Raw genomic sequence first — 22,551 nt, 5'->3', positions numbered from 1 at the left:
GGTATAACATTTTCACAAATTAATAGTGCTGGTTGCATGCAGTCCCAAATATGTATGTAGCTTCTTCTTGAATTTATCCGTTTCCATGTGAGTCACCATTTCAAACCATTAAACTTCAGATTCAAACTAAAAACACACTTTGAGGTACCAATCCTAGTTACTATTTTATTAATTTAGAAGTACCGCTTCTTGTGATCCTTCTCGTAGAAACTGCGGTGGTAGGGAGTTGGTTGAAGAGCGGTAAAATGCTAGTAAGCAAAATTGTGTATACTTAAACAGTAGTTTATATCAAAAAGCAGTTGAACTCTTTACAAATAGTAAAATACACAGTTTAACTGTGGGGGAACTCTGGCAATCAAATAAGATAGTTAAAACCAAGGCTCACCACATCAGTAAATAAAATCATTAAAATGCATGGGTGCGAGGTGATAATTTTTTGAGTCATCAGTCTTCTGACCGGTTTGATGCGTCCCGCCACGAATACTTCTCCTGTACCACTATATTCATCTCAGAGTTGCAAGTGCCGCACTTGCAACCTACGTCCTCAAAAATTTACTGCATATTTTCCAGTCTCTGTTTTCCTCTACACATTTTACACTCTATAGCTCTCTATAGCACTATGAAAGTTATTCCCTGATGTCTTAACTGGTCTTATTATCTTGTTCCTTGTTTTTGTCACTGTATTCCTTTCCTCGTCGATTCTCCAGAGAACCTTCAAATTCCTTACCTTATCAGGCTACCTAATTCTCAACTTCTTTTGGTAACACCACTTTCTCAGTACTTCAATTCTCTTCTTTTCTGGTTTATCCACAGTCCATGTTTCACTATCATACAGTGCTGTGCTCCAAACGTTCATTCTTAGAAATTTCTTCCATAAATTAAGGACTATATTTGATAACAGTAGACGTCTCTTTGCAACGAGTGCCCTTTTCGCCAGTGCTAATTTGCTTTTCATGGGGTTATTTTTGTGCCTTGATAGCTGAACTCCTCAGCTGCACCCACTTCATGATCAGGAATTGATGTTTAGTTTCTCCCTCTTCTCGTTTCTGCTACTTCTCATTACTTTTGTCTTTCTTCGATTTACTCTCAATTCGATACTTAAATCCTTTTCATTTAGACTGGGAACAGCAATGCAGTCAGTAAAGCTTATCATTGACATTCTTTCACCTTGAATTTTATCTCACTTTTGAAGTTTCTTTTTATTTCCCTCGTTGCTTCTTCGATGTATAGATTGAACTATAGCGGTGAAAGACTTCAGCCCTGTGTTACAGGCTTTTTAATATAAGCACTTCGTACTTGGGCTTCTATTCTCATTGTTCCCTCTTGGCTCTTGTAGACATTCTGTGTTACCCGTCGTACCCTACAGCTAACCGCTATTTTCCGCAAAAATTCCAACCTCTTACACCACTTGATATTGTCGAACGCGTTTTCCAGGTTGACAAACCCTGTGGACATGTCTTGATTTTTCTTTAATCTCGCCTGTCATCAACCGCAACGTTAGAACTGCCACTCTTGTGCTTTTACCTTTCCTGAAGTCATCTGACACATCCTCAATTTTCTTTTCTAGTCTTTTGTATTTTATTCTTGTCAGCAACTTCAATGGTTCAAATGGCTCTGAGCACTATGGGACATAACTTCTGAGGTCATCAGTCCCCTAGAACTTAGAACTACGTAAACCTAATTAACCTAAGGACATCACACACATCCATGCCCGAGGCAGGATTCGATCCTGCGACCGTAGCGGTCGCGTGGTTCCGGACTACAGCGCCTAGAACCGCATGGACGGCTCTCTGTGCCCTGCGCTGACTGTTGATGACGCTCCACAGGCTTTGCGACTGCCGCCGTGGAGCTAGCTTCTGGGAGATGTACCCTGTTCGAAGCAGATCAGCTGACTGCACGCTCTCGTACGCTCTGTTTCATCAAGTCTCAGCGCTAAAAATATCTTGTACCGCTCCTCCTAAAAAAGCGTTAGCACGATAATAGAGCTAACGCGGCAACCTGGACGGGGAAGGACGCTACATGTGACAATTCCTTCAAGAGAAACTCCTTTCTTCTTCTTCATTTATCTTCCCTTATTTCTTATCTTCCTCACTGAAATTCTTTTGAGGAACATTACCTGTCTTCCTCAGCATATTTCTTTGCGTTCTCGGATTGTGATCCATCCTGCAGTATTATATGCACTAAGATTTTAATTTCTTAGGAGAGATTCACCTTTAACTATTCTTATTTCAAATTTCCTTCCCGCTTTCTTTCTCACTTCTGTTCTTCATTCCATGCCACAACTTTACTTTCGATTGAAACCATTACTGGTTTTCTAGACTTCCTAATTCAACACAGAATCTACTTCACAGCTCATTTTACTTTGTCAGTGTAAAACTCCATCAACTCTTCTCTTTCCGTGTGTCTTACATCTTTACTCCTGAGAGTAGTAACTACTCCATCTCTTGTCTTTCTTTCGTCAGATCCTCTGACGTATCTACAATTTAAGATAACTAATACATTTATGGAATTGCCTGAAGTTTATCAGAATGTAGCTTAAAAAAGGAAAATGGAAAAAAAACTGCCGACAGCTTGGGAAGCCTTGTACAGTAGACACGTGCTCACTTTAGCGGTGTACTCTGTGACTCCTTATCTTTCTCCTTTCTGTCTCCCCTGATTCGACCAAACCTTATTTTCCGACTGAACAGTAGACAGTTTTCTCTTTGTAGCATCTCTTTTCACTGTATTCTATTTCGGTAGTTCGATTAGTGTTTTACCAGCTTCTCATTCGTTCTTTTTCTTGGCAAAAATTTTATATATCAAAGATTTTTTTAAAGCATGTAATTCTCGGTTTCGTCTTCTTTACATCCTCACATTACTCCATCATGGTTCCTAGACTACCTTTCAAGTCTGCTCCCATATTTCTCTCCACGGTCTCCCTTTTTTCTTTTTATATTCAATTCACTTACTTATATTCCTATTTTTTCTTTTTATTACGCTCATTTTGCCATTTGGTACTCCCTTTATCCTGTAGAAACTACGTATCTGGTTCCATCAATCACATAGAATACTGTCTCTATACCTCGCAACAACCACCTACCTTGACAAAATTCTGACCTTCTGTTAACCTCTTCCTCATTAGTATCTTCAGCCAAATCGGTTATCTTCGTGGGTTCCGTGTATTAATAAAGCGTAACACTCACATTTTAATTAAAATATACTTCCTCCTCAGAAAAGTCCTCTAACGAGTCGTGTGTTTCCTCCTCATGATCTCAAGTATTATTGCCTTTGCTACCTACTTCCCCTTTTTCTATGTTGAAATTTCTCTCTTCCTGGCCTTTAAATTGCTAAACCACGAAGATGACGTATTACAGACGTGAAATTTAACCGACAGGAAGAAGCTGCTGTGATATGCAAATGATTAGCTTTTCAGAGCATTCACACAAGGTTGGAGCGGGTGGCGACACCTACAACGTGCTCACATGAGGAAAGTTTCCAACCGATTTCTCACACACAAACAGCAGTTGATCGGCTTTGCCTGGTGAAACGTTGTTGTGATGCCTCGTGTAAGGAGCAGAAATGCGTACCATCACGTTTCCGACTTTGATAAATGCCGTATTGTAGCCTGTCGCGATTGTGGTTTATCGTATCGCGACATTGCTGCTCGCGATGATCGAGATCCAATGACTGTTAGCAGAATATGGAATCGGTGGGTTCAGGAGGGTAATACGGAACGCCGTGCTGGATCCCAACGGCCTCGTATCACTAGCAGTCGCGATTACAGGCATCTTATTTACATGGGTGTAACGGATCGTGCAGCCACATCTCGATCCCTGAGTCAACATTTGGGGACGTTTGCAAGACAACAACCATCTGAAAGAACAGTTCGACGACGCTGCATCACAGACAGGAGCGCCTGCGATGGTGTACTCAACGACGAACCTTGGTGCACGAACGGCAAAACGTTATTTTTTCGGATGAATCCAGGTTCTGTTTACAGCATCATGATGGTCGCATCCGTGTTTTGCGACATCGCAGTGAACGCACATTGGAAGCATGTATTCGTCATCGCCGTACTGGCGTATCACCCGGCGTGATGGTATGGGGTGCCATTGGTTACACGTCTCGGTCAACTCTAGTTCGCATTGACGGCACTTTGTCAAGTGGACGTTATATTTCAGATGTGTTACGACCCGTGGCTCTACCCTTCATTCGATCCCTGCGAAACCCTACATTTCAGCAGGATAATGCACGACCGGATTTTGCTGGTCCTGTACGGGCCTTTCTGGATACAGAAAATGTTCGACTGCTGCCCTGGCCAGCACATTCTCCAGATCTCTCACCAATTGAAAACGTCTTGTCAATGGTGGCCGAGCAACTGGATCGTCTCAATACGCCAGTCACTACTCTTGATGAACTGTGGTATCGTGTTGAAGCTGCATGAGCAGCTGTACCTGTACACGCCATCTAAGTTCTGTTTGACTCAACGCCCAGGCGTATCACGGCCGTTATTAAGGCCATAGGTGGTTGCTCTGGATACTGATATCTCAGGATCTATGCACCCAAATTGTGTGAAAATGTAATCACATGTCAGTTCTAGAATAATATATTAGTCCAATGAATACCCGTTTATGATCTGCATTTCTTCTTGATGTAGCAATTTTAATGGCCAGTAGTCAATATGTATACCCCGCTCTTTCTTGTACCTTAGTAATTCTTGCCCAAGTAAAATACTTCCTGTTCTCCATTGTTTAAGCATGAATTATTAACATTTTTGTCCTTCATTAACTCATGAAGTTTCGTCGCATCCCCTTCAGGAAGTATAAAACTTTTTCGGGTAAGTGCAGATTAGATTAATTTCCGGACTTCTTGCTTACATTGGAAAATCTTGAATCAAAATACGTTGGCCATTCAAACTTCCTTTTCCCATAGAAAAGTTATCCTTGATATCCAACTGCGCTTACTAGCGATATTGGCTTGCAACTAGCATCTTTTTCTTGTATGCATGATCCTGTATCGGACTTCCCATCTCTAGCCATAACAGGGTCCAGGGTCTCTGTTTAGCATTTTGTTGGATAACATGTTAATTCGGGAGTGACAATCTACATAGCGTCACTTTTCCATCGCACTTCAGATTGACGCTTCTCTGATTCTGTACAGGTAGACTGGCCATGAGACCATCTACGGTGTCTACCTTTTTTCTCGCCTACACCGCAAACTCTTTCTGTTCCCGTACTGTTTCATAACGGGGGACCCGTGTGTACGATTATGAAACCTATGTGATTCATTTGTTTCGGATCAATGCAAGAAGTCCACTTCACCTACTCCACTATTAAGCTATTATGAAAGATAATTAGGTTTTTCTTAAATTCCCTGGGTAATCAATGATTCAGTTCGTGTATAATGTCCTCTTCTTCAACCGGTAAATGTAAATATTTTAATTTACGTTTATGTTCGCAAGAAGCCTTCGTCGTCTCCCGGGAATTAATCGTTTGGGATTTCAGTGTATTCTCTTTTTACGTCCATGTGCTTTTGTTAAGATCAATATTGCGCCATGAATTTGGCGACAAATTCTTCAACGCTTGCCATTCATCTAACGCTTAAATAGTCTATCCTCATGTACCCCGTGAAAACAGCTGCTCTGTTAAGACGATCTTTCTCTAATAATGCGTTGGATAGCATTTCCTTACATTCGTCACTACAAATTAAATACATTCACCTATGAGACCGAACATTTTATTGATATAAAACCGACTACTGCAGCATGAAATGTATCAGCCCTTTGGATAGTTCTTTTTTCATGATAGTAAACCTTTCCTTGTATTCCCTCCTGAATACGTATCGAATTTTCTCACTCTTCTTGTACCTGAGCTTAGATATGCAATCCGTGGCCTTTAGATAAGTTCCACTACTAATTACCCCCACTTACTTTTCCCTTAACCTGTTCGCATCTCTGTGTTATTGTATCCTTAAACTTATCTAATTTACCACTGAAACTAATTTTCTTGAACATTTTTTTACATTTCTTGACGAGCTGCACTAATCTTCTTCGCTTCGATTTTTCGTTCATATTCAGTTTCTGGTATACGCTTTAAATTCTGTATTCGGTTGTTTCATATCTTGTAATATATATATATATATATATATATATATATATATATATATATATATATATATATATATATATATATATATTAACTCCACTTATCATGTTGACTTTTACGCTTTTCAGTTTTTACTGTACCTACTTCATAACCTGCCTCTGCCTCCTGTCCCATCTTCAGGTAACGTCATGCCTTCCCCTTCGTCATCTGCAACATTTCTGTCTGCCATTGCTCTCGATTCTGTTATCTAAGTTAAAAACCATGAATTACGTCTTCTTGTAAGTGGTTCTTAATAGCAAAGATTTTTCAAACTTTTCTCATCATATTCGGAGCCACTGCAACGTTTGTTAACACTTAGGATTTCTGAATTGTGACCTGCAATGCGCCAATCACTTGTTATCATAAAAATTGCCTTTTTCTTCAGGTTACAACATTTTTCGGCTATTAGACTTCGTCTTAGTAATGGTATTTGGTCATGTTACATTTTATGACATTGGTATTGTTAAAGCAAAAATTATTGTCCGGAAAAAGTGGGTTCTACATAGACAGGTAGCATTCCCTGTTCCCATTACGCTGCAATCATAAACGACATATTCCTCGTCTTTGGAAACAGTTTCGGCAGCAACGGCCACCACCTTCACTCTCTTTAGCCTTCATCGTTGTTCCTTACGTTTCGTAAACCTGACTCGTCGCACAATAAATCTTGCTAAATTCATACCACTACTTTCCATGTCAGTAATTTAGAGCTTTGCATGGTTCAGAAAAGTAAGTTCATTAGTTAGAGTTTTTATCTAAAATAAAACATTAGTAATAAATTTACTAGTGTAAGAGGTGACTGGCGTACAGTCTGAACTCAGTGACGCTCACCCTACGGCAACTCGATAAAGAGAGAGAGAGAAGTTAGAGAGAGGGTGATATGTGCGTATGATAAATCCCGTCACTCAAAAATATTCATCTTCTTCATACCTCCTCTGTGTTACCACAGATGACGTGTCACTGATCAAATTTGTACTAAGATTGCAGTACACGTGAGGTGCATCCACTGCCCTGAGTGGAATGCATAGGGTGGCCAGACGTCCGGATTAATCCGGACATGTCCTCCTTTTTAGCTCTTTGTCCGGCGTCCGGGCGGATGTTTAAAGTGTCCGGCTTTTTCGCAAAGCTGAGCGTAGTACAGTTAAATTTACAATTCGTCCCGTTCTATTGCTCTTTTCTTAAATACTTTAACTATTGGCAGAGCCTTCGTGATAAACACGAACGAAGGTGGTGTCAGTAGGTGGCACTAGGATCGTCGATGTTATCGCTGATCGACCAATAAGGGAATGCAAATATCGCTTATTTAAAATTTTCGTTTCGTATCTTCGCTTTGTATTGGCTTGGCTTCCTGTAGTACACGTGTGATTTTTGAGTGTAATTTTTAACAGAGTGAGTTACGTAAAATATTTGAATATGCCTAAACGAAAGTGCACATTTTCTGATGTTCTTTCCTGCAAATACGCGGCTTTCAAGAAAGGGAGGAATGAATTTGAAACGGAATGTAATAAATGTGGATCTGGAACGTACGTCTCTGTGGCCAATTAAGGGTAACAAGTAACTCGACAGATTAACTTTCATGGTTTTATTTCATTGCGTCATAATCGTTCAATTTATTTGTATTCGGAATGTTAAAGTGCACTTTACATGTCGTCAGCTGCTGCTTGAATTGTAGATGTTGGTAGCGGTGCATCGAATGAAGGGAGGTTAATGGTCTTACGTTTTTCGCTTTGTTCAAAAATGGTTCAAATGGCTCTGAGCACTATGGGACTTAACATCTGAGGTCATTAGTCCCCTAGAACTTAAAACTACTTAAACCTAACTAACCTAAGGACATCACACACATCCATACCCGAGGCAGGGTTCGAACCTGCGACCGTAGCAGTCGCGCGGTTCCGGACTACAGCGCCTAGAACCGCATGGCCACCGCGGCCGGCTTTTCGCTTTGTAAACAATTCCGTGTTGTTGACATAACAAAACAACTGACGCCACACTGTCAGCACAATGAATGTTTTTAATTTCTCTATATTGCTCAGTTAACCACCACCTGACCATCAGTAGCAATTAACTACTAGTTTTACCGGCAATTCCCGGCAATCACGTGACTTGTCCAAAGCTGACGGGTGATATCCTCATCTGCAGTTGACCCGTTTGATGTGTTCTCTTGTTCCTTCCTTTGTCTTCCTTTTTGAAGCTGTTTGTCCTCCTTTTTAAACAATTGTACCTGGTCACCCTAAGAATGCATAAGTTCCAATAAACGTTCACCAACATGCAGTCTTCTATAGTTGTTGTCCCCTGCGCAGAAAACAGCACGTAGGTCGTGAATCTGTAATCCTGAGGCTGTAAGAAACTCTTAGCGAGGAACTGTTGTTTCAGAAATTATTAAGTAACCAATCAGATTTTTTTGTACGAGATGCCACTCGCATTTTATTGGTAGAACTCGAGAAACTCTACAATTACGTTCATTTTTAGAGTCGAAAATGGTTTTTATTCCTTAACAAATTAATGAAGTGCATATTTCTGTACTTAGTATCACACTGTTCTTAACTACATGTCCAAATAACCATATATTTCTAATAAAGTCTTAACAGATACCGACCGCGGCAGACTCAACGTCTGTCTTCCGACACAACCGAACCAGCTCTGATTTACACACTGGACATTGCTAACTATGTCTTAACCGATACCGCGGCGGACGACGTATCCGTCCTCCGAGACTGCCGGACGAGCTCTATTCACAAACTAGACACTGCAAATTAAATCTTAACTGATACCGTGGCAGACAAATTGTTCTGTCCCCGAGACTGCCGAATCAGCTCTGATCTTACGGCCGAGCCACTTCGCCCGCCATCGAATTTAGGTGCGATCCGAAGATCTCCGAAGTGCTTCATCTTCCTTTTCTTTGTTTGTAATTGCTATGGTTATTAATGCTTGTGAAATAATGGAATGATAGCAAGCTATTGAGTGATGCTTTAATTATTAATTCAAGTAAGTACGCTTTTTAAATTTTTAAATATTAATAATAGAAGATTACCATTTTGGCGGGCAGCTACCGAAAGCAGCAGCAGCCATTCGCGGAGAAGGACCACAATTTAGGCGGTCTTTCTCAAGATACCTACACCGAACAAACCTCACACCAAATTACGTCATCTTGCCACAGCTGCCTTCTCAACTGTTCTAGAAAAGAGCTTCTTGTAGCCGAATATGATAGCTGAAAAGCCAGAAATGTTCCAACTCTACTGTATCTTTATTTGTGGTGTAAAAGACTCTAAAGTATCCATCCTTGTATCATTCAACAGTAATGCCGAATATCTGATAACTTTTTAGGAAAAGATGTTACGTCAGAATGTAGTGGTGGCATTATAACGTAAAGGGTCAATTATGATCTCTCAGTTACAATTTGTTTCCAGCTGATAGTGGATTCAAACATTGGTAGCATACCTAACATATTAACTCTTTGGATGTTGTTCTGTTCTTTCAGAAACTAGCATTGACTCACTGTCGAACAATCGAGTAGAATTTGGTGCGTGTGAAATGTTTTCAGTGAAAATATGTTACTCCATATAGGTACATCACATAATTAAGCAAAATATTCAAGCTAGCATGCCCTCAGGTACTAATAATTATGCATTTATTGAAGAACAAATTTGAGCTCTTAAAAACTAAGCATTTACTGATCTGTTTGGTTGATTAATGTTAGTATGCGTAGAAGAAACATTAGTTATGGTCTCCAGATATAACTTTTAAAAAAAGGAATAGGAAATGTTTTTGTGACCGCTCTCAGTATTACCTCTCTCACATTTGAGTATCAATATCTGTCAATTTCTGTGCTATTACCTGACAATTTAATTTTCGCTTCGTTCTTAATTTTGTGTTTTATTCCTTTCAGGTATTACGCAGAAAAGGTAGGTATGAATATGCATATCAATGCATTTTCAATAGTGTTTATTTTATCTGGATTAAGAAGGAGTAAGTAATTGAAGTTAAACGGAAAAAAATACAGAATAATGATTTGCTTTAACAGATCTTCAAATTAACGCTATTGTAAGTGTCAGAGTTTGACACTCAATATTTAACTTAAGTACTGATTTTTTTGTTTGACTGACAATATTTCATTTGAAAACTGTATTATTTTTTGTCACCGGTGCAATTTAAATAGAATAGTACACATTTATCAGCTAAGTGTAGGTTGAAGACCATGTGTTCTTAGGAAACTCACTTTTTTTCAAACTTCTGTCCATGTTGCCAGAAAATGAAGAGGCAAGAAAGAACACTAAGGAACTAAAAACAAAATCCAACCGTAACGTAAGAGCCGTAAGTGTGCATTCCAACCATATATCAGCAAAGCAACCCCGTGAATTAAATAAAGGCGTTGCTTAGATCACATTAATACAGGAGAAAGGATACCGAAGTAATTCCCTGAGTAACTTACCCATATCATCAACTTCGATTAGTAGTAAAATATTGGAACATAAACTGTGTACCAAAATTATGAAATACCCCAAAGAAAATGATACACTGACACATAAACAGCGTGGGATATCAAGTTGATTCTCAATTCTAGATTTCCAGAAAGCTTTTCACATCGTTCCTCAAAAGTTGCTAATCTGACTGAGCCCCTACGAGTATCCTCTCAACTGAGCGACTGGTACAATTATTTCCTGCGGGAAAGGTCACACTTCATAGTGACTGATGGGAAGTCACCTAGTGAAAGCGAAGAGGTATCCAGTGCTCCTCGGCGTTACATGCCCTCTGCTGTTTCTGGTACATATATAAACGATTTAGGAAACAATCTGAGCAGCCCTCTTAGACAGTTTGCAGATAATTTGGTCGTTTTGAAAGTTAAAGTGCTACAGCTTTTCTACTCCCGTATGAGATCAACCTATATTGGAACATACCGGAGTGGAATTATGATAACAAAACTATAAAGTGAAATTCACCGTTAAACGAAATTGATTTGTTGCTGTCCGACTACTGAAGGGCAATCACACAACCACAAACCGATTAAATGTCTTTAAATGTCTGGCTGTGCGCGACTGCACTCGAACTAATGAAGACCCAGCCTATGGAACAGTTAACGTATAGAACGAACAAAACGTAACAATAAATAAAGTGATTTAGCACCAACATTCCGTTTGGATACTAATGTACCCAGACAAACTGATTTTTACGTACCCAAAGTTACCATATGACTTAAAATTGTGGTCTTACAGAAGCTAAAGTCCGCTCAGTAAACCAAACACGATTTGAAATAGCAGTACTTTCAGAGGACGCAGAGCATATAATGTAACGTTTAACATGTTCCAATGGCACCGTGCAGCGTACCTATACGTTCTCCTGCACAAATTTCCAACTTTAAATGTTTTCTCCAAGTCTATCTGAATATCAGTTCACCGCCACCCACGTCGTCTCAAGAATATATATTAAATGACAATAAATGCAACCACATCAAATTATCAGCCGATGTACTGAATTAACTAAGCCCCTAACTAGCTGCTGTCCACGCTAACACTTTATCAGGAAAGCGACTTATACGTTGCACAAGATCATACTACTTTACATGGCTAAGGATAGTCACTGAAAGACCACGACACCATGCCTACTTGCTCCGTGCACAGCTATGTCACGTTACAATCTTCCCCGGTTTAAATGTTTACTACATGTCTGGCCACCACTCAAAATCTACCTTTATATAAGTTTTCACTTGTTCGATGCCAATATAGATGTCTGCCTCGTATCATTTAACTATTTCTTCTCTTTAATTACACATTGTTAAATTATTAACATTACCGTGCATTTTGTATTTGATATGAGCCGAGCAGGAGTTGCATTTTAGCTGATCTCCTCTCTTTATCCTTGACAGTTCTGCAATATGGCGAAATATATCTCGGGTGAACAGCTTGGTATGAGAGTGCATAGGACATAATATTTCGGCAATCGACCACGTTGCCATCTTCAGGTGCGCTGTTCACCCGAGATTTATTTCGTCATAAAATACGCCTGGAGAAATTGAAGAATCACAGTTCTGCATTACATTACCCAAAACATTTTCCCCACAAATATTAACATTAAATCCCCTCAATTATATGAGCACAGACCATTAAAAAATTTTTGTAAACTATTCATGCACAGACTAACAGTTAAATGTATCTGTGGAGAACTCTATTTTTGCCCATGGTAGTACAAATCTGTGAGTTTTCTTAAAATAAATATGTTGTTTATTTTACCCTTATGTCAGATATATTCATCCCATTGCGGGTTTCATGTTCTAACAGACAGTGTGTCGTGTGCACTGGTAGCATACTTGTGTGTGCTGTTATTGTTGTGATAAGTGAGTTCGTATGTAGACGATAATAACTTACATGGTAAAAAGGTTACAGACATGGTGATAATTTTGTAGAATTTTTTTCTCAATTTTCTTCCAATATCCTTCACAGTTGTGACGGTAGTCATTTTTTGTGGTGAGTAGTTCCGGACAGTCAGGTCCGTTTTCAAACTGTGACCTTAAACGTAGGGTAAGGTGGGCTTAGTAATTCATTTCAACGTTTTGGGCACCAGAGGCAGTTAATATTTTATGACCCAAGTTAAATTAATATGGCGAAGAGATCATAATTATAAGTTTTCTGTGATAAAGGTATACTGCTTCAAGATCCAGTCTTTTTCATTATAAAGAGGCAAATTCAAAATTTTGAAACAGTGGAAAAATGAAAAAAATGTGGAGTTATTTGAATTGTAACTGTGACTCCGTGAATCATTGTAAAAACGAGATGTGGAAGATTACACATTTTAAGTATTCCAGTAACTGTTACAATCATTTCCCACAGCGGAGCTGTTTACGATCAGTAGCTCCCACACAAACTTCGTGAAACTATACCTTGCACTTATCACTCGTCATCCATGTCCCTTTCTTCACAGCTCTAGGGTCGTAATATTTGATGTTGCAGAAACCACAAGGTACGTTTTCTTCCTCCGATTCAACTTCAGGTGATTACGAAGATGAATCCTCTTCTGGATTTGAAGGTCTCCCTGGCACCCAGCGCATTTTTGCAACCGTTTGCCTTCTTTCTTTGGGTGTTTTAAAATGCCAGTTAGCAAAACAGAAGAAACTAATGAAATGATATTGCTGAGCTCTGCCTTCGCATTTCGTGACAGATTAGAAGGGTTTGCAAGCCTGGGTCTATTTCTAATTCTGTGGTAACATAATGAGACTCATGGTTCAGGGATGTGGACGAAGGAAGGAAATCGAGTGACGGTATTTTTCTGGGATTGAAGGAAAATACTCCCGTGCGTTAAAATCCCTTCACAACATTTCCTAAATTAGCTCTAGGTGTTGTGGAGCCGTCGAAAATTTTACCAAAAGCTAATGTTGTAATAGAGGCTGTGGAGTTGTTTTATACAATTAGGCTACATGAATCATTTTATTTAGAAGAAATAATACATATTATATTCCAATTCAGAAATCACCACGCTACCCTAATTATAATCATACAATGTCACCAAGATACAATTAACCAGATATTCATTATTTTTCTCTATTAATCATTACGTAAATAAAAAAATAACACAGTTGGCATGAGTAGTTTGTGACTATGGATCTGTGCAATTATCACTAGCGAAGATAACGAGTATTTGGTTACATGTACGTTGGTGGGACATTGTGCAGTACACTTACGTCTAATGCCATAGTTTTAAATTGAACCTGACGGTCTGAACTAATCACGACAGAGAAACGACTGTTATCGAAATAGTGACGGATACTGGAAGAAAATTTAAAAAATTAATACTTAAGAATCTTGTTCTATTCTTCGTCAGTATGTTTGGAACTTCATAAATTTATAGTAGTTGTATTTTTATTCCGATTTCAAGTCTCTTTTGGAAATAATGTTAGTGTTTTTGGTGAATGTAGAAATGTTTTAGTTAAAAATACAACCAGAACCTCGTCAAGCTGTTAGTTTCCATGGTCATGCGGTCTCTTAGTTCCGTCCCTCTCCCATTGTGGGAAATCCCAGGTCACATCCGCTGACTGGGGGAGCAAGTACCTCCTCAAGTCCCCGTCCAGCTTGCTGCCACGGCTGGGTCTTAGCCTACGCCTCGGGCCCTGCGCTCACCTACCAACATGCCAGCCATATACCGTTCACCTGAAACACGTCGTCCCTGTATCAGTTCATGAATATTGTCCTCTCCTTTTAACGTCACGTCGCGTCACTACTAAGTCATCACAATATCCAAATGAATTCCAAAATTACATATACCACATGCGTGCAGCTGCGAAAACTGGAAGTTGGCCCTAAACAATAAAAAAGGTCTTTCCTTGAGTAAATTTAAAAAATCTGATAAATTTTGTTTCCACGACATAATATGAATTACTTTAGTTATCCATTCAGTTAAATAATCAAAGATATAAAATGTGAACAACTTTATTTGGGAATACCACATAGAAAGGGTAGGGTAACCAAGGACTGCTTTTCATTATTAGAAAGAAGATGCTAACGAAACTGCCTACGGAGTGGGATCCTTAACATTTATTACTGACGTGGGACATCGAAAAGGTTCAGTGAAGGGGAGCTCGTTGTGTAGCGTCTTGAAATAGAGGACCACGCTTCACAAACATAATAAGTGAGTTGGGATGGCGGTCATTAAAAAAGGCGTTTTAACTTGCGACAAGACAATCTCGTCGTGTCCACAGAAAAAACCAAGTCTCATATTGATATTATATGCAGAGTAAGAATAAAGGTGTCTTAGGGCGTGGTAAGCGAAGTAAGAGGGTAGCAAGTTGACCGACACAGAGCTGACCGGCCACAATCCAGTTTGCCGCGTCGAGGCGCACGATAGAGCTACAAGGTATAAGCATACAGAGTGTGCCAGGTCATTACTGACAGCGACACACTGATAGGCGCCAAGTGCACACAGCACACGTAACGATAGAGTCATAGTGGGGTCAGCAGTACTGGTTAGACAGAGAAGCGTAGGAAGAGAAAGTCAACGAAGGCTTTTGGACGTAGCGTCTGCCGATGTTAAGAGAGTCACCTCTAACCTTCCACCCAGCCTCTGAAGAACTGCTGAAGAATAACGCATAAACAGAACCAATAAGGTATGCGAGAAATGGCTCCGAGCACTATGGGACTTAACATCTGAGGTCATCAGTCCCCTAGAACATAGAACTACTTAAACCTAAGTAACCTAAGGACATCACACACATCCATGCCCGAGGCAGGATTCGAACCTGCGACCGTAGCGGTCGCGCGGTTCCACACTGAAGCGCCTAGAACCGCTCGGCCACACTGGCCGGCAAGGTATGCGAGAACTCATCGACGTTACATCGTGGCAAGCGCCGGTGAGAACGAAGGGGATGGGCGAATGAATCAAGGGCGCAGGAGGCTCCGAGAGAAGTTAAGCAGAGATGGTAGGCAGAAACCAGCAGAGAAGAGTAACGGTCAGGTTAGCTGTCACAATAAAGCTGCAGGCAGACGGTGGTAAGTGATAGAGGTCGCTACTGGAAGACAGCAGCCGGATCTCACGGCACTGTAGTGTGGGATTCTGTGTGTTCGTCTTTAACACGAACACACAGAGCAATCGGAACGCTGATAGTCACCATCTCTGTATTAAGACAGCCACGGCAGATAAACTAAGATTTTAAAACTTCAGAAATAAATTTATTTGTCAAACGCTTCTAATGTGTTTAATTGCAAGCCAGCTGCCAGTCCTTTATTATGACACAGGGGATTCTTAACATCATAGCCAGATCACGTCGCCGTTTCACAACGGTCAACCTGCCGAATACGAAGGCTTTTCGGCATTTAAGGTCTGATCGATTGAGAAATGCAAACCACCGTGAAAATCCGATGAAGTCTTGCGTAGATGTGTTGGACAGATTCTCCAGTATGCTCGTCGATTGCGTCACGTCGCTCTTTTCAGTTCTTAGCACACAGTGAGCACGTACAGATGCTTCCACCGACAGCCTGTGAGAGATTTCGCCTGAATTCATGCAGACTACACACCGTAACTGTCATGCTTGACGGCCGCACAGTGTAGGGCAATGAGGACACTCCTGCAGCGTTTTAAATGGGAAGTGTTTGATCACCCACCATACAGCCCGGACTTTGCTACCTTTGATTCTCATCTCTGCTCACAGGAAGAACAACATTTAGCCACAAACAACAAACTGCAGATCAGTGTAGAGAACTGGCAGAAAGCACAGGCGGTTGCCTTCTATCATGATAGTATTGGATTGTTGATACAATGCTGCGGCAGATGTCTCAGTCTGAGCGATGAGTATGTAGAGAAGTAGTTGGAAGGTGTAATTAACTATTGAATTTCACTGTGATTGCCATTTCGCAACCGATCGGACCTTACTTTCCGAATAGCCCCCTTACTTCATAACGACCGAGCGAGGTGGCGCAATGGTTAGACACTGGACTCGCATTCGGGAGGACGACGGTTCAATCCCGCGTCCGGCCATCCTGATTTAGGTTTTCCGTGATTTCCCTAAATCGCTCCAGACAAATGCCGGGATGGTTCCTTTCAAAGGGCACGGCCGACTTCCTTCCCCGTCCTTCCCTAATCCGATGAGACCGATGACCTCGCTGTCTGGTCTCCTTCCCCAAAAACAACCCACAACTTCATAACGAAACGTGTTGCCCAGTCGTAGGCAAAACGCACTCTCACAATTACAATCACGAATAACTATCGATATAAAACAAGAGAAGTTGGAGCTCGGATGGGAAGATGTATATGTTCCTTTTTCACATCTGTTTTTCGAATGTGCCACGCTCGAGAAACAGCCTAAAAGTGATTCCAAGGACCCTCCGCGTAACACTTAAGTGTGAATTACGGAACAATCATGTAGATGTAGATTACACGAGGGTCACTCCAAAAGAAGTGTACACTATTTTTGTAAAAATACAGTTTTCATTCCGCATGTGTAAAAGTTTTACAGTGTGTAGATACATCCTTCCCACTTGTTTTCAAACTTAATTCAACCTGTTCCCTTGAGTGGCGCCGTCACAGCATGTCTCCAAGACGACTGCTACACTTTACGTTCGTTAGAAGCAACGTGCTATCATAGAACTCCTGTGCTGTGAAAACGAGACGGTGGGAAACATCCACAAGAGGTTGAAAAAGGTGTATGGAGATGCTGCTCTCGATCGCAGTACAGTTAGTCGGTGGGCAAGCAGGTTACATTATGAAAGCGGGCACGGCAATATTGAGGATTGTCCTCGCAGCGGCAGGCCTCGTACTGTACACACTGCAGACAATGTGCAGCGAGTTAACGAATTGGTGACTGCTGGCAGACGCATCACAGTGAACGAAGAGGAAGGAAGTGTTTGCAGAAAACAAAGTGTTGGCGTTAAAATAAGTCTGTGCCATCTGGGTTCCCAGGATGTTGACCATGGCTCACAAAGAAACAAGAAAAACGGTATGCAGTGAACTTTTGGAACAGTACGAGAATAATGGAGATGAATTTCTTGGAGGAATTGTGACAGGTGATGAAACATGGCTCCATCATTTTTCACCAGAAACGAACAGGCAATTAATGGACTGGTATCATACAAATTCACCCAAGAAGAAAAAAATCCAAAACCACACCTTCTGCCGGAAAAGTTATGGCTACGGTGTTTTTCGATTCCGAAGGACACTTGCTTGTGGACATCATGACAAATGGAACCACCATAAATTCTGACGCATATGTGACGACACTGAAGAAACTTCAAGCCCGATTGAGTCGTGTTCCACCACATCGGCAAAAGCAGGATGTTTTGCTGTTGCACGACAATGCACGGCCACATGTTGGTCAATAAACCATGAAAGCGATAACAAAACTCGGATGGACAACGCTGAAATACCTGCCTTACAGTCCTGACCTCTTTGGGAAACTGAAAGACTCTCTTCGTGGAACAAGGTTTGAAGATGATGACTCCCTTGTGGACGCTGCCAAACAGTGGCTCCAAGAGATTGGTCAAGAATTTTACCGTGTGGGTATACAGGCGCTGGTTCCAAGATGGCGTAAGGCAGTTGAAAGGGATGGAAATTATGTGGAGAAATGAAAATATTGTTCCTAAAGGATGTATCTACACACTGTAAAACTTTCAAACATGTAGAATAAAAGATGAATTTTAAAAAAATAGTATGCATTTCTTTTGGAGCGTCCCTCGTAAATTTAGACAACATTGTCTCTGGAGCGCAGCGATCTGGTGCTACCTTTAAGTAAAACAAAAATCGAGATTGCGATATTTGTTTATTATTACCGGTTCCGGCTTATGTTGAAGCCATCCTTAGATTTTTTAGACCTTACCACAGTAGGAGTGTACGGTCGTGGTATCACGTCAAGAACCGAAGAGCCGCAAGCACCAGCCACAGGGGTCTAAAAATTCAAAGGTTGGCTTTAACTTAAGCCGGGACCGGTAATAACAAACAAATGTTATTGCGATATCGACTGTTGTTTTAATTAAAATTTAGATATAGATTAGATGTAGATCAGTGCCCGCCGCGGTGTGCCAACCTCACGAGTGTGGGCCATGTGCGGGTCAAGGCCCAGTCTCGCTCTCGGATTTGCTCAGTCCTTCTCGGAATTACACGGAGTAGCGTGACATTTCATCTAGCTTTGCGGTGCGGCACGTTTCGGTTAGCTAACCCTGAGTTCTGGAGAATCATGGTGTCCTCGTTATTTGCCATCCGCTGTTAGTTCCTGGCATGAAGGACGTTCACAGGTGCAGTGGCTGTTAGAACAAACAGAAGCATTCTTTTAAGGGCCTATCGTCACTATCCTTGAAATGAATTGGAATGACAGAAGCGAGGAGAGCGATTTCTCAGTTCGACATATGGGACGGGTGGTGCAAATTTACTGTGAAGCGACATTACAGTACCATGCAGGAAGAATTTTAGAGATTTAGATGGCAATGAAAGAGCAAAAAATTAAAACGATCGACCTTCAGGATTCATTGTTCTGCACTTCGTACTAAATTTGCAGGCATGGAGGACGTGAAAAAACTGCTGGTACAAATAGTAATATCTCTTAAGTCACACTCATTATTCTGTTGTCATTTCTAACAGTTTTCAGTGCAACTGAATTAAAAATATGGTGACTTCATATATTACTGTTAAATACATTGATTAAGTCAAGGAGCACGCATGGACCGGTCTTTCAATTCAAAGCTGGCTATTGTTGAATTTATGAAGGGAAAAGGAGTTTAGCAGCGAAAATTAGAACACCTGCAATGGATTGCAAACTTCGCATTTTAAATAGACTTCATTGCACACTGCACACAGTAGGAAATATCAAGGTAATTTCTTTCTGATGTGATGGGAATGCATTTCAAAACAAACCCGCGTAGTACAAGGGACACATTCTGACTAAGAACGTCCAGTTCCCTAAGATCACTGGCGTTAAAGACAACGTGAAGTTTGAAGAGTTCATTGTGTCTTGGAAAACATTACAAGGACATTACCAATCTTGCCTCCTTTTTTCAAGCTGTTTTCGAAGCCATTTGCCGTTCCAGTTGAAAGCGACCCTGCGTACGTGAAAATGTAACTGACTAATCTGCAAGGTGATTCCAGTTGTAATGACAGATATTTCTACGTTAAGAGAAGTACGTACATCCTACAGCTAGTATTAAATTTGCAATATTCATGACCCATTATCTCAGAACCTGTAAGAGATAGAGAGATTAAATTTTTAGGAAGTATAGTTACTCTCATTTGCTGATTACCGGACCACGGTCAAAATATACAGGCAAATAATTAGTTAGTAATGATTTTTCAAAAATTATGTTCAATTTTTTAAAATAGTTCCCTGTTCCTTCTGTAAGTAAAAACCGTTAAATATAGAGATGGTTTCGGTGTTTTTTTTTTGCCTTTATTGAATTTTTTGAATTTTGAATATAAGCTGGCAGCAGCTTAGTACGCTGCTCTACAGCCTACAGAATTTTTAAAACCGTAAGAAGGAAAGAAACAATAAAAGCAGGCGATAAAACGGTGACTTAAATTGTTAAACGGCGGAAAATTGTGGAAAGTTAAAACATAAAGCAAAGGGATCGGCAAGGCTAATTAAATACACAGGAAGCAGACAACTAAAATAGTAGACACACAATTAAAAAAACATGGCGACAGTCTGGTTTCTGTTCGCAAGAGAGAAAAAAATCACACCCAGCGACAGTATGATGTCCGTTCGCAACACTTTGCAAAAGACACACAACACTTAACACTCACTGTAAAACACTGCATGAAAATGTCGGCACAACGATGACACTCACTAGCCACAGGCAGAATGGGAAGGGGGAGGGCGGGGACCTGGACAGATGAGGGGGAGAAAAAGGAGCGAGGAGAGCAAAAAACCAAAAGGGGGGGGGGAACCAAAGGAGGGAGAGGACTCATAAGAGGGAGAGGGGCAGGGAAGACACGAGAGGAAATGGGAAGAGGCAGAGGTGCAAAGTGCAAAAGGACTCAGGGGAGAGAATTGGGGCAGAGATAGGGTAGGTGGGGAAAAAAGAGGGTGGAAGGGGGCGAGAGGGGGAGAGGGTGCCCGGGAAAAGGACAGAGGAAAGGAGGTGGGAGTGAGGATCAGAGCTGATAGGAGGGATAAATGGAGGGAGAGAGGGCATCATCCGGGAGGTGGAGTTGATGGAAGCCACCTTGGGAAAGGAGATGAAGGGTGTAGAGATGGAGGGTAGGGGGGACACAACAGGGAGGACGTGGCAGGGGGCGTGGATGGGAGAGGAGAGGAGCAACCAGAGGGTGTGGGGGATCAAGGCGGTGGGAGGTGTAGAGTATGCAGATATGTTTGCGGAAAAGGAGCAGATAGGGGAAAGGAATGAGGTCATAGAGGATCCGTGTGGGGGACGGGAGGCATATAGGGAAGGCGAGGCGGAGTGCATGACGCCCAAGGATCTTGAGGGACTTATAGAATTTGGGGGGGGGGGGCAGATATCCAGGCGGGACTGGCATAACAGAGGATGGGACGGATTAAGGATTTGTAGGTGTGGAGGATGGTAGAGGGGTGCAACCCCCATGTCCAGCCAGAGAGGCGGTTGTGGGCTTTGGATTGGATGGAGCGGAGATGAGGAACTCAGGTTAGGTGACGGTCAATGGTGAGGCCATGGTAGGTGAGGGTGGGGGTGAGGCAGAAAGGACGGGCGCAGACAGTAAGGGAGAAATCCAGGAGCCGGAAGGAGCGAGTAGTATGACCTACGATGATTGCCTGGGTCTTGGAAGGCTTGATTCTCAGGATCCACTGGTTACACCATGCAGCAAAAAGGTCAAGGTGATGCTGGAGAAGGCGTTGGGACCGTTGGAGGGTAGGAGCGAGGGCGAGGAATGCGGTGTCATTGGCATATTGCAAGAGGTGTACTGGAGGGTGTGGGGGGGGGGGGGGGTTGGGGCATATCTATCGTGTACAGGAGGTAGAGGAGAGGGGTGAGGACAGAGCCCCAGGGGCACACCTGCAGAGGGGTAGAGGGTGTGGGAATTGGCATTATTGATGGTAACATAGGAGTGGCGGTGGGAGAGGAAGGAAGCCATTAGACGGATGTAGTTGACAGGAAGGGCGTAGGTTTGGAGTTTAAACAGAGACCAGGATGCCAGACACGGTCGTAGGCCTTCTCGAGGTCGATTCGTTGGTTCAACAGGTGCAGTATACAAAGACGTAACATTTGTAACATAAGACAAATGTATCTGTAATAGTTACGGAGATAATCCATGCCCAAAGTGGTGCATTATCCTTTTGACGAGTTGTGAGCTCGCACAATCACTTCCTCTACTTTGTTGCTCGTTTTACTAAACATTTTGATCACTGAATGAAAACCACTCATCCTTCGCTTGCTCTTTGCTTGTAGGTGATTAACTGTTTCTTTAGTGAGCATACTTTGTTCTACGCTGATATTGTCGGATAGATGGTGCATTCTGCGAATGCGTAGCGTTCTCCTCTGCAGTTCCAAAACAAACCGTGAATATTACCACATGATCCGAAATGGTACAGTTGGCAGCACTGCGGTGGCGGCGATCGAGATGCAAACCGCGTCCTCGGCGCGCACGGAGCGCGTATCCCAGCCGCTAGCTCTCCCATGCGGCCGCACCAATTAGCATTGCGTTTGCGTGTGGACCCCATTTGATAGGCGGCCAGCCGGTGGACCTCCCACGAGCGCGGAAGTCGCGTCCGAACCAGCGGCGGGCCGCGCCACTGGCAAGATGAATGGAGGCGCGGCCAGGAGTGGGAAACACGGAATAATCGTACGCAAGACTTGCCGCGCTACGTGCGTGCGGGCGGGCGTGCGTGACGCTGGTAACGGGCCGCATAATATTATATTTATGAGGCTTGGGGTGGCCGGTGCTGATCCCGCATACGACCGAGTCTGAGTCAGCTGCTGGGTACGGTTACCAGGATAATGGCCTGTTGGCATCGCACTCCAGCACTCGTACCGGACGCAGTGCTAATGTTGTACGT

General features: G+C 42.0%; 1 protein-coding gene across 1 annotated transcript in view; it reads left to right on the top strand.

Annotated features, from left to right (window-relative positions):
• The window catches only part of LOC124805713, an 813,762-nt gene that overhangs the window by 201,465 nt on the left and 589,746 nt on the right, over positions 1 to 22,551 (top strand). Inside the window, exon 4 of the mRNA XM_047266283.1 lies at positions 10,006 to 10,021. Within this exon, the coding sequence (XP_047122239.1) occupies positions 10,006 to 10,021 (16 nt within the window). The remainder of the gene's footprint in view (positions 1 to 10,005; positions 10,022 to 22,551) is intronic.

Source organism: Schistocerca piceifrons, chromosome 7 (genome assembly GCF_021461385.2).
Source record: "Schistocerca piceifrons isolate TAMUIC-IGC-003096 chromosome 7, iqSchPice1.1, whole genome shotgun sequence".
NCBI lineage: Eukaryota > Metazoa > Arthropoda > Insecta > Orthoptera > Acrididae > Schistocerca > Schistocerca piceifrons.
The sequence above is the reverse complement of the archived record's forward strand: the minus strand, read 5'-3'. Positions and strand labels throughout refer to the sequence as shown.